At 40.6% G+C, this 12109-nt stretch overlaps 1 protein-coding gene across 3 annotated transcripts in view; it reads right to left on the reverse strand.

Moving 5' to 3' along the window:
* The window catches only part of OSMR (oncostatin M receptor), an 88057-nt gene that overhangs the window by 58487 nt on the left and 17461 nt on the right, over positions 1-12109 (reverse strand). For all 3 annotated transcript variants that reach the window (XR_010157248.1, XM_001141406.7, XM_009449247.5), the window contains exons 2-3: positions 8216-8301; positions 925-1097 (exon numbers count right to left, since the gene is read on the reverse strand). Coding sequence is in view for 2 of the 3 variants with exons in the window: in XM_001141406.7 (XP_001141406.1) it covers positions 925-1097; positions 8216-8288 (246 nt within the window). In the remaining variant the exon portion in view is untranslated. The remainder of the gene's footprint in view (positions 1-924; positions 1098-8215; positions 8302-12109) is intronic.

Here is a 12109-nt window from a genome sequence, read left to right on the forward strand (position 1 = left end):
AGGAACTAACCATGCTGTATGTGTGTACCCAAAGCCTCCACTACCTGGGTGAAGACGGGAGCCTGGTTGAGCTGACAGAGGGCCCAAGCACAGTCCTAGGCTTCTCTTACCTGTAGGAATATTTTCAGTTCCTTTAATGAGACAACATTCCACTGTCCTTAAATATCCCGTGAAAATGACTGAACATTATGTGCATATAGATTACTAGAGTTCCCAGATGAGAAATGGAAATCATAAACCACTCGTGTGTCCTAGTGCACTAGATGGGGACACCTCAGGCAAAACTGACCCAATAATCATTTGAACTAAGTGAAAAATCCACCCCCAAAGAATTCAAAGACAAAAAGAGTGTGAAAGTCAGTATTTTCTTAATTTAATTTGTTGTGGAAAAAGCCACATGTAAGGCAACAAAGGACACAGGAAGTTACTCTCCAACATGGCTCCTTGTTGGATGGAACATTAAGTGCTAGCACTTACTCTTCCCTGCATTTCAGCGGGGTATAGGCCAAGAAACTCTCAGGAAGCTACATTGGAAAGAAAAATGTTGCCAAATTATTACATCTTATTTAGGAAAATCTCTGGAGGACGGAGAAGAAAGAGGTAGGAGGAATGAAGTGGTTAATCTTCGTGGCTCTCTGGAATTCAGTATTCACGAGGACAGACTCAACAGTCTTCTTAGAAGACAGAGCAAAACTGAGAAAATCTATTTTCTTAGTGCATCCCATCCTACCTACCAAACCAAAGTTGTCATGTTACTTTGTCCTGGATCCTTAACAGAAAATGCAGAAATGTAATCGTTTAGACAAACTGTTTTGAGCTGCTAATATGTTTCCAAAACGAGAATTTTTCAGATGTTATAAAAGAAAACCAAGGTGTCTTTTTTTAAAGATGATTTTTTAAATATTGAGCCAAAAAATTACTTACCACCCAGATGACATTGGATGTTTCAATCCTACTGATCTGGATCTGAAATACCATTTTCAATTCCTGATGATAAGGAAGGTTGTGGACAGTCCATTGTAAGTGCAAACTCTGACGCGTAGAATTGGTGGAAACTTTAAGTGATACAGGAGTCAATGGTAAACGTTCAGCCAAGACTGAAAAGATCAAAATGAAGTATGAAATAATATTTAATAGGAGCATGATTGAAGAGTCAGAAATAATTAAACTTGAATATCATCATTATTTAGCTCTGGAAAATATTGCTCATATGTGCATCCTAGAATCAGACACCTTGGAAACCTGGAAGAGAATTTAGAAATCACTTAGCAGACACAGAAATTAAGATCTAGATGAATGAAATGACTTGCTCAATAATACACAGCAAGCTCATACATTGATGAACAGGTAAACGAAACAGAAGGATCCTTTATTGGACAATCTAACCGGTTGGGAAATTTATAACAAGGCTGAAAAAAAGAAAGAAGACTTTTTGATGGAAATGTTATATTTCTGAAAATCAGAAATGAAAGTTTCCTTTTTGAAAGCCAATATTTTATAGTTTGGTAAAAGACTACAATGTGGGAGCATGTCTTATCTGTAGACATGGTCATTTGTGTCTCAATGTATTTAACTTAAAAGATAAAGACTAGCAAGAATTAACTGAACTCTTTCGATGAGACCAGCAACATACCAGGTATTTGATGTGAAATAAAATAATTGTGACAAGGTTCCTAGCTCAAAGAAGGAAGCTAGTTGGAGAGACATGATGAACTCATATGAAATAATCAAGAGAGTGGAATTTTAGACTAGTTAGTGGTATGACACAGTCTGTAAAAGAATAGGAATTCAAACATGAAACAGATTTGCTGAAGTTGGTGGCCTTGGGAAGCAGCAGCATATCTCTTAGGCTGACTGCATAAACCACCAATGGCGCCACTGCAAATGGCTTGCACACAGAGGTTTAAGCAGATATATCTGCCACTAGAGAGAGAATGTGTCCTGACTGAGTGAGTTAAGTCACTGCTGATTCTTAAAGAAGAACAAATCATGACTTTCCATTTAAGAGGAGAAAAACACCATATAGATTGTAAAATAATTGTGTATTGCTGATTCAACTATTTCAACTGTGAGGGTATCAGAAGTAAACTGGGAGTGGTACAAAGGTATTGAAAAGATAAAGCCTGCATCGATAAAATCAGCTGCTATCTGATGACTCATGGCATAAGAGATATCATCTTTTAAGCATTCAGTTTTCTAGTTCCAGGGGGATTTCCCCTTGTCATTTGAACTCCTCAAACGTTACGTTTAAATGGTAAGAGATTATCTCATTTTGATAATAAACAATGGAAACAGTCTCCAATACTGAAAAAATGTCCCCAAATTGCCATTCTGCACATGCTATTTTTCTCTTAGGGAAGTAAAAATAACAACAATGAAATTGAGCACATGTTATTTACCATGCACAGTGCTAGGGTCTTTACTTATGCTGTCTCATGAAATGCCTACTATAAAACTGTTAGACAGCAATTTTTTAGATAAGGAAACTCAAGCTCAATCAGGGTAAATAACATATACAAAGCAATGTGAAATCAAATAGGAATCTCTCTAATACCAACACCTGTGTCCCCCTTTACTGTCCTGCAACTGTTAAGACAGGAGCATTGGCCCAGTTGAAGTTTGCACGGAATGGAATGTCTGAGAAGTATTTTGCATGGCACCAACAACAAAGTCCTACCATGGTCAGGACACAGGTGACAGGATGGGGCTCTGCATGGAGCCAGATAAACTGAGGAGCATTCCTGGTGGATACAAGACAAACATGATGTTTTTCTTGTGATTGGTCCACATAGTAGAAAGCTTCAGATTCAAATGAGGCATAACTTCAGAATTTGGAGGAACACCTCAGAAAACTCATTCTATGAAAGTGAGATGAATAAGAATGCCCATAAAAGGAAAGGGAGCCACAATGGCTACCTTCCCTGAAAGTTACCTTGTGATATTTTGTAAATGTGATGCTGGGAAGGGCTAGGGTGATAACTATAATCTCAGCGTGAATTCCATGACCCTGAGTTTGGCAGTGGGTCCTTAGATCTGAATCCAGAGTATGAGCAACAACAACAACAACAACAAATAGACAATAAAATAAACAAGTTTGTGCATCAAATAACAATCACAAAAAACTGAAAAGACAACATAAACAAGTTTGTGCATCAAATAACAATCACAAAAAAGTGAAAAGACAACATATAGAATGTGAGAAAATATCTGCAAATCATATATCTGATAAGGTTCCAGTATCCATACTACATAAAGAACTCTTACAAACCAGCAACAAAAAGACAAAGAACTCAATTTAAAAATGGGCAAAAGAGTCGGCAACATGGAAAAACCCTGTCTCTACCAAAAAAAATACAACAAGTAGCTGGGTGTCATGGCACGTGTAGTCTCAGCTACTCAAGAGGCTGACATAGGAGGATGGTTTGAGCCCGGGAGACAGAGGCTGCAGTGAACCGTGATCACACCACTGCACTCCACCTGGGCAACAGAGTGAGACCCTGTCACAATAAAATAAAATAAAATAAGTCAAAAGACTTGAATGAACATTTCTCCAAGGAAGATATATAAATGGCTAACAAGCACATGAAAAGATGTTCAATATCATTAGTCACTAAGGAAATTCAAGTCAAAATCACAAAGAGGTACCATTTCACATCCATGAAGATGGCTATAATAATTTTTAAAATGGAGATAACAAGTGTTGGCGAGGATGTGGAGAAATTACAGCCCCTGTACACTGCCGGTAGGAATGTAAAATGGCTCCACCTTGTTGAAAACGTTTTGACAGTTCTTCAAAAAGTTAACTCCAGCCTGAGTGACAGAGTGAGACCCTGTCTTCAAAACAAAAAAGTTAAAATAGAATCACCATATAACCCAGCAATTCCATTTGTAAGTAGATATCCCAAAGAATTGAAAGCAGGAATTGAAACAAACAATTGCCCACAAATTTGTAGCAGCGTTATTCACAATAGCCAAGAGGTGGAAACAACTGAAACTTTCATCAGTGGATGACCAGATGAACAAACTGTGGTATACACACACGAAGGACTATTACTCAGCCATAAGAAACTGAATACTGATACATGCTACAATTGGATTAACCTCACAAACATCACGCTAAGTGAAAGAAGCCAGATACAAAAGGTTTTATACTGTGATTCCATTTGTATGAAATTGCCAGAATAATAAGTACCGTAGAGACAGAAAGTAGACTGGTAGCTGCCAGGGGCTGAGAGAGAGGGGAATCAAGACTAACTGCTTAAGCAGTGGTTTCCTTTCTGGGGTAATGAAAATGTTTTGGAACTGAATTGGGTGATTGTTGCATAACATTGTGAATGTACTAATATTGCTAATTTACTCACCAAATGAGTATCATGAATCAATGTCACTAATTACTCATGATAAAAATGCTTGCATAACACAGAAATTGAGTTTCTATAATCCTACTCTTTTCATTCTATTGCCAAATTTAAATCATATATATTTTTATTGGATTTTCCCATACGCTTTTTAAAAATGTATTGGAACATGTACCCCATTTTATGATTTTTAAAGGACATTTTTTTAAACAAATAAAGGGAAGTAAAAATAAAATGTTAACAGTCATTATAACAGTAATTATTTCTGGAAGATGAGGTTGAGTGATCTTAATTTTCTTCTTTATACTTTTCGGTATTTTGTAAATGTTCTTCAGAAACATGTATTAGTTTGAAAATCAAATAATAAGTTATAATATAAAAGAAATACTTCCTTAAGCTATCTGATTCACTCCACTATAATCATACCTCAGAATGTGCAATTCCTCCTTAGATTTCCTAAGCCCTTGTTTGGAGCACTGATTGCAACATGCTGTAAGAGCCTGTTTCTATGTCTGTCTCCCTGTAGACTGTGAGTGAAACAAGGTTGAGACTCAGCCTTACTCAGCTCAGAGAAACCAAGACTAAGAACATACCAGTTATGGTATTCAGCGATTGGTTGCTGAATGCATGAGTCAACTATCAGTCTAAACTTTACTTCTGGAAGCTCCAGACAAAAGAAGAACGCCTTATATTAACATACGCTATCAGTGAGTGCTGAATGACTCAGGTGCTCGAGTGACATCAGTCAAAAATAATCTGGTTAAAAGCAATCTAGGACTTCCTTGGGAAATAGTGGAAAATGCCAAGGTTAAGTCAGTGGGATCAAAGAATCATAAAGATTATTAAATCCAATCCCATTATTTTTCAGACGAGGAAATTGAGGTTAAAAAATGGGAAGTGACTTTGCCACAGCCGCACAATCAGACCAGAACCTAGGGCTCCTGGGTCTCTGTCCAGCTCTCTTTTTATAATGCTGGAGTATGGCCAAGAAGGCCAGGTTTGGGAATCAGACCAGGACTTAATCACATACTCTCCTCCCACTTTCCCCACCCTGTTTCTCTGACCATCCATAACACTACTCAAGGAAATAAACCATTGTCCATTCATAAGAAGGGATATCATGCAGCAATTAAAAATAATGTTGTTTCTAGAAGAACATTTAATATCAAAGAAAAACACTTATCATATGTTGTAGTAATTGTTTTAAGTAATAAAAAAATCCTGAGCATATATATATATACTATAATTTAACTTTTATTTAAAAACACACTATGTATTCATCTCCCTATCTCTATCTGTATGTACATATACACAACAGACAGAGGAAAATCTTGCTGCAGTCATAATCTCTGGCTGATGGAAACATGTACCCAGGGTTAACTGAAGAAAGTCTTGGCTCTGCCTCGTTGATTTGAGAAATTAAGCCAGGTTATTTGGAATAAATCTTCAGATCTGTATCTGGCTGGGTGATTAAGTGGTAAGCCAACTAGTTTGAGTGGGAGTTTAGTAAGTACTTGGTTAAATGCAGCAGAAATTGAGACAAGAAATCCAAATAGTACAGGTCAGGGCAAAGACAGGATTAATTACCAAAGAAGGCATGCTTGACAGAGAAAGCTGGAAGCAGCAGTGAAGATTGGTTGATAGAAAAACAGGGAAATGCATGTCTGATCTAAACAAAAGAAGCTGAAAGCATGAGCAGCAGAGCTTGCTCTGAGAATAGAGTGGCTTGTATGTAGAAGGCACATAGTAAATAGTGCTGGATCAGAAAAGGAAACTTCACTAGAGAATGAGCTGGGCTGAAAGCTTAGAGTTAGATGCCTGGGATTTCCTGGAGACCCTGTGTAACCGAGTACCCCATTTTTCTAAGAAAAGGAGAATGAGTTACTATTGTTTTATTATTTTCTCTTTTCCCCAATTCCCTCTGTTCCCCACTTCCTACTTAGCCCTTTGGAAATGCAATTATAACCTTTTATCTCCCCTTCACCAGACACTCCCTACAGGGCAAGTTCATCTGTTAATAATGATATGCTTAGAAGCTCCAGAGAGGAACTCTCACCCACCAGGAGACTGCCTTGAGAGGTAACAGTTGATTTACAACCCAAAGTATGCCCACTGTGAAACTCTCTCCCACCTGGAGAATTTTCAGCCACCTTACAGCCTATTTCTGCCCATGAAGATGCCAACTCAACTAACCAGTAGATAAGGCACCAAAGTGAGTATGCAGACCCCTACCTGCTCACTTCTGCCACTGCATAGGCCCCCTGCTTTAAAAGTGCCCACTTTCTACTCCAAAAGCAAAGCAGTCCCTTTAAGGAGGAAAGCCTGTCCTTATTCCCCTAAGTTAGCTTTGGAATAAAAAATCGGTTTTATTTTTATACCAGACCTTGCTCATTTTAATTGGACTCTGCAAGCTGCAAGCAACTGAACCTGCATTTCGGTTACACCTGGAGGTGGGGCAGTGGGTCTGTTTGAAAATACAAAAAAATTAGCTGGGCGTGGTGGCGTGTGCCTGTAATCCCAGCTACTCAGGAGGCTGAGGCAGAAGAATTGCTTGAACCTGGGAGGCAGAGGTTGCAGTGAGCCGAGATCGTGCCACTGCACTCCAGCCTGGGTGACAGAGCGAGACTCTGTCTCAAAAAAAAAAAAAATCATTCTTATTATATGCTTTGACCTCTCAGTCTGGTTGCACTGTGCTTAGATTTTAGCAAGTAAGACAGAGTGAGCGAGAGGTATACATACTACAAATGAGAAATCCTAATTCCCACCTTTCAGCCCCAGATTAGAAGAGACTAACATCAAACTATGGTTTTTAAGATGCTGAAAGAAACAGCATAGTAGTGTCTTCCCATGTGCCCTGGACCTAAAATAAATAAATCCAGATGAAAGGAATGTCAGACAGGGAATTGAGCAATTATCAGAACAATGTTTCCTTTTTTTTTTCCAAATATATTTTCATGGAGTTTCAAGAAAGATGAGAAATTCTATGCATATTCCCCGCAAAGATCATTTTCATAGAATCTGTGGACAGGAACTGCGTGGATAATTACTAGGAGCAAACACCTGTACTCTCATTTAAAAGGGGAGTACAGCAAAGAATAAATACAGGAAGAGGAAAATGTAAAGCTTTGTAAAATACAGATGAAAGATACAAAAAATTATGAACCAATAGAAACTCAAGTCTAAGATCTACTTCTAAACAAGTTCAAAGTAATATAGTATCAATAAATATTTTAGAGGTATTAAATTCTTACTGACCTTATTCATAAAGTTAATTTATCTCAAAATATCTTCCCTTGGGGAGTAGCTAAGTGACAAATATTATTTATTTATAAAACATTTCAGCATTTAGCATATTGTCTTTCAGAGACTTGAAAGAGTTTCTATTGTTTCATATTTTCATTGCTTTTACTCATATTTTACTAAGCTAACAGCTTCTCAATGAACATAGTTGAGGGACATAAAAACTTGTACTAACCTAGAGGTCAGCACTGGTGTGGTATACCCAGTGTCTTTTCTCAGCAAGGTACAGAAAGAACTACTTCGATGATGGTCTGATAAAATATATCCATCATGAAATTCCATGGGATTAGGTATATTTACAACTGCCCTAATGACCAGTGCACTGACCAGGAAGTCAGGGTCAAGGGGTGGCTTATTAAGAGAGCCATCAAGATGAGAGAGGCCAAGACTAAGGCAACCACTGCTTAGAGAGATTGACAAATCTCCTCATGGGAGATACTCAGGAATTTTAAGTAATTCCCAAAGAAAAAAGAACTGTTTAACTTTTTTCCAAAGCATCAATGACTTCATTTGATCCCGACGTGATTTTTGTCTTTACTGTTCCTTCCACTTCTTACCTTCACTCTGGTAAGTCCTCAAGGACAGCAACGTTAAGAAGAATGTTGTCTGAAAGATTGCAAATAGAGCCATCAGTTCTGGTTTTCTGAAAAAGATAAATTATAAAGAAGGAAAATTTTATTTAATTTTCAATACTGGCAAGTTTCTTCGAGCCAATTGTGTTAGATGACGCAATAAAGGCTCCCATACTTCTCCCTTGCCTGTATCCATGCCTCTTGTCATGGTACTTTAGAGTCCCCCCAAAATAGGAAGACTATATTTCCCTGCCCCATGGGACCTTTTTGGGTCTATAAATGAGGCATAAGTGATAGTGTGCCAGGTAGGATGGTGTGCCAGTTTCTACCTACTCTTTTGTGTTTCTACCTTTGACATGAAAAGGGCATTTATGGGCTACCCTACTATATTAGTCAGTTTTCACACTGCTGATAAAGACATATCTGAGACTGGGAAGAAAAAGAGGTTTAATTGGACTTACAGTTCCACATGGCTGGGGAGGCCCCAGAATCATGGCAGGAGGTGAAAAGTACTTCTTACATGGCAGCAGCAAGAGAAAATGAGTAAGAGGCAAAAGTGGAAACCCTTGATAAGCCCATCAGATCTCATGAGACTTATTAACTATCACGAGAATAGCACAGAAAAGACCGGCCCTGATGATTTAATTACCTCCCCCTGGGTCCCTCCCACAACACGTGGGAATTCTGGGAGATACAATTCAAGTTGAGATTTGGGTGGGCCCACAGCCAAGCCGTATCACCTACTGGAACCGGAAGAAGAATGAGCAACACATGAAACAGAGAGGGCCACCTCAGCTGCTCTAGCTGAGACCAGCCTAGATCAGCCAGCAGCCAGCCAACCCCAGACAAGAGCAGCTGACCCCAGGTGAAAGAGCAATAAATGCTTATTGCTGTGTGCCACTGATGGTTGGTGGCAATGGATAACTGATCAACCAATTCATTCAGACCAAGCAAAGATTGGTAAAGGAAGGTCAAGCAGAGAAACAAGAGTTAAATATGGACCACGAACTCTGATTAGAAAGAGAACAAATACAATAGTCTCAAGAGAGCTAAATTTAAATTAATTACTTGGAGGTGAGGGCATCTCCATTCTTCCCTATCTCCAAATACAATAGTCTCAAGAGAGCTAAATTTAAATTAATTATTTGGAGGTGAGGGCATCTCCATTATTCCCTATCTCCAAATACAACAGTCTCAAGAGAGCTAAATTTAATTACTTGGAGGTGAGAGCATCTCCATTCTTCCCTATCTCCCTCATTAAAATTTAACCTAGGTTAGCATATTCTCCCAAGAGACAGTTTTTCATTATTCCAAATAATTTCCGGTTTTCCTTTCCTTAGAAAAGAATTGTAAAGAGCCAAAGAGCTTCAGTGATTCATCAGGTACTTTGACCACGGGAAAAATCTGAGGACATCAAGAATAAGGCTGGATGACCTCAAAAAGGTTAATACGTTCTTAATTTAAGAACAAATGTGTTAGTCAGGGGAAGCACTGAATTTCACTTTTCTCCTTCAAACTCTGACTCAGCAGAGGGCAACAATGAAACAATTAATTTGAAACCAATTTTTGCCTCTGTCCAGCCACCTGGATTTTATCAGAAGCCAGCAATTCAGTAAACCAGATAATCAATTGTTACTGCCTATGTCCTCTATTTTAAAAAATAATACTTTACAGATAAGTGGGAACAACAGTGAAGATAAGAAGAGGGTAAACCACATCATCGAATTATTCTAGGGTGGTCAGACCTGTCTATAGCTAAGCACAATTGCAAACAGAAGCAAAAGTCTGCAAAGAACAGGTTTTGTTTATATTCCTTTAAGCACCTCTTTCCACTGCTTTCTATTTTTGGCAAACAAGTCATTCATACTTCTCCAAAATCTCTACTTAAAACTTCAAATAGAATACACTGAGGGAGGGACTTCAAGATGGCTGGCTAGAGGGACCTGGCACTCACCTCCTCTTAAAAGGACCAGTACAGTAAGTAGATAATCACATGTTGAATAGAGCATCGAAGAGAAACCACTGGAATTCAGCAGGGAAGTGACAGAGAACCCCTGAGAAGGAGAGAGAGGTAAAGCAGATGACCCAGCCAGGATTGGCTCAGAGCAAGAAGAAACTCCCCAGTGCCAGGAAAAGTTAAGTGAGAGATCCCCAGTGGTTCATATTCCTACTGTGAACTCCTATAATCCTAGACACAAGACAGCCCCTCCACCCTTGCCAGCCCTGAGACTAGCATAGGGAGCTCTCTGGAGCCTGTGTGATGGCATTGCTCCAGAGAGGGAGTGCACGTGGGGTCCCCGCCCCCTCCCTCTCATCAGCACAGGACCATATTGAGAGCCCACCTCCATTAGACTACATCCTGTGCTGGGGCCAACAGACCCTGCTCTCCACATTCCTGCAGCCCTGCGGACATCACCCAATATCCATTCAGAGGGCTGTGGTGTTGTAATGCTGGCTGGACCCAGCAGTGTAGCTGTGTCCCCAGCACTCTACCTCACTCAGTCTATACCCGGGGGAACAACTGGTGCAGCTACCCTCAGAACAAAAGGGAAGCTACCCTCAGAACAAAAGAAGCCAAAGCATGTGCTCCCAAAAGCCCGAGAGTCCATTACTTGGGGTCACTGTCACTGACAGCAACTCTAACCTGCCCCCCACCTCCAGCATCAGGGCTGCCACCCACCTGCATGTACTTTTAGGGGGCCTGGGGACCAGTCCACCCCACCAACCACTGTCACTAGCACTGCCTGAGTGCATTGTCCAGGGCCCTGGGGATCAACTTGCCCCACCTACCACAGCGAGCATTCATGCACAACATCGGGAGGCCTGAGGACAGGCTTGCCACGCATAGCACCACCCTCACTAGTGCCTGCACACATGAAGCGGGGGCCTGGGAATTGATCTGCCTTGCCCACCACCTCTGGCAGCCACTCACACTTTCTGGAGTCCTGAGGACAACCCCCCCGCCTCAGCCTGCTGGTGCCCACATACATCATCCAGGAGCCTGGTGATTAACATGCCCAGTCTAACACCGCCAGCATCTGTACCTGTCTCCTGGAAGCCTGAGCATGAGCCTGCCATCATCACTGCCACCAGAACCCACCTGCACACACTACCTGGAGTCTGGGAACTGGCCTGCCACAGCCCATCACAGCCACCACCAGCACTCATGTGTGCTGCCTGGGGTCCTGAGGGCTGACCAGACACAACTATCATTACCAGCATCACACATGCTGCCCAAGGGCCAGAAGATCTGTCTGCCTGCCTGGCCTACCACTGCCACTGCTGGCACCCAAGCAAGCCACATGGAGGCCCAAGGATTGGCCCATCCAACCCCACTACCACTGGTGCTTCTGTACATCAGGTGCGCATGTGGGGGCCCAAGGACCAACACAGTAGGCCTGGTGCCACCACCACCAGTGGGGCTCAACAACCAGCCTGTCTGGTGTCCCCATCCTTAACAAAATCTCACCACAGCTTCCACTAACAACAGCAGCCTAAGCCACCAAGGAACTCACAGACACTACTAATGCTGATTACAGCCAAATATATCATACAGAGACTACGCTACTGTGTCCAGCCAGAATCAAAACCTAAGCACTCTCTCTACCCAACCAATACTATTGATATAGCTATAGGAAAAAAACTTTTCCCTATGAAAGCAAATCCATAAAATTACAAACAGCAACTCTTTCACCAGATGCTCAGATAGCAATGTAAGGACACAAGAAACATGAAAAAGCAAGGAAACGTGATACCTCCAAAGGAACATAATAATTCTCCAGCAACAGATTCCAATGAAAAAGAAATCTATGAAATGTCTGAAAAAGAATTCAAAGTAATGATATTAAAGAAACTCAGAGAGATACAATAGAACATAAA

Source organism: Pan troglodytes, chromosome 4, assembly GCF_028858775.2.
Source record: "Pan troglodytes isolate AG18354 chromosome 4, NHGRI_mPanTro3-v2.0_pri, whole genome shotgun sequence".
Classification (NCBI taxonomy): Eukaryota; Metazoa; Chordata; class Mammalia; order Primates; family Hominidae; genus Pan; species Pan troglodytes.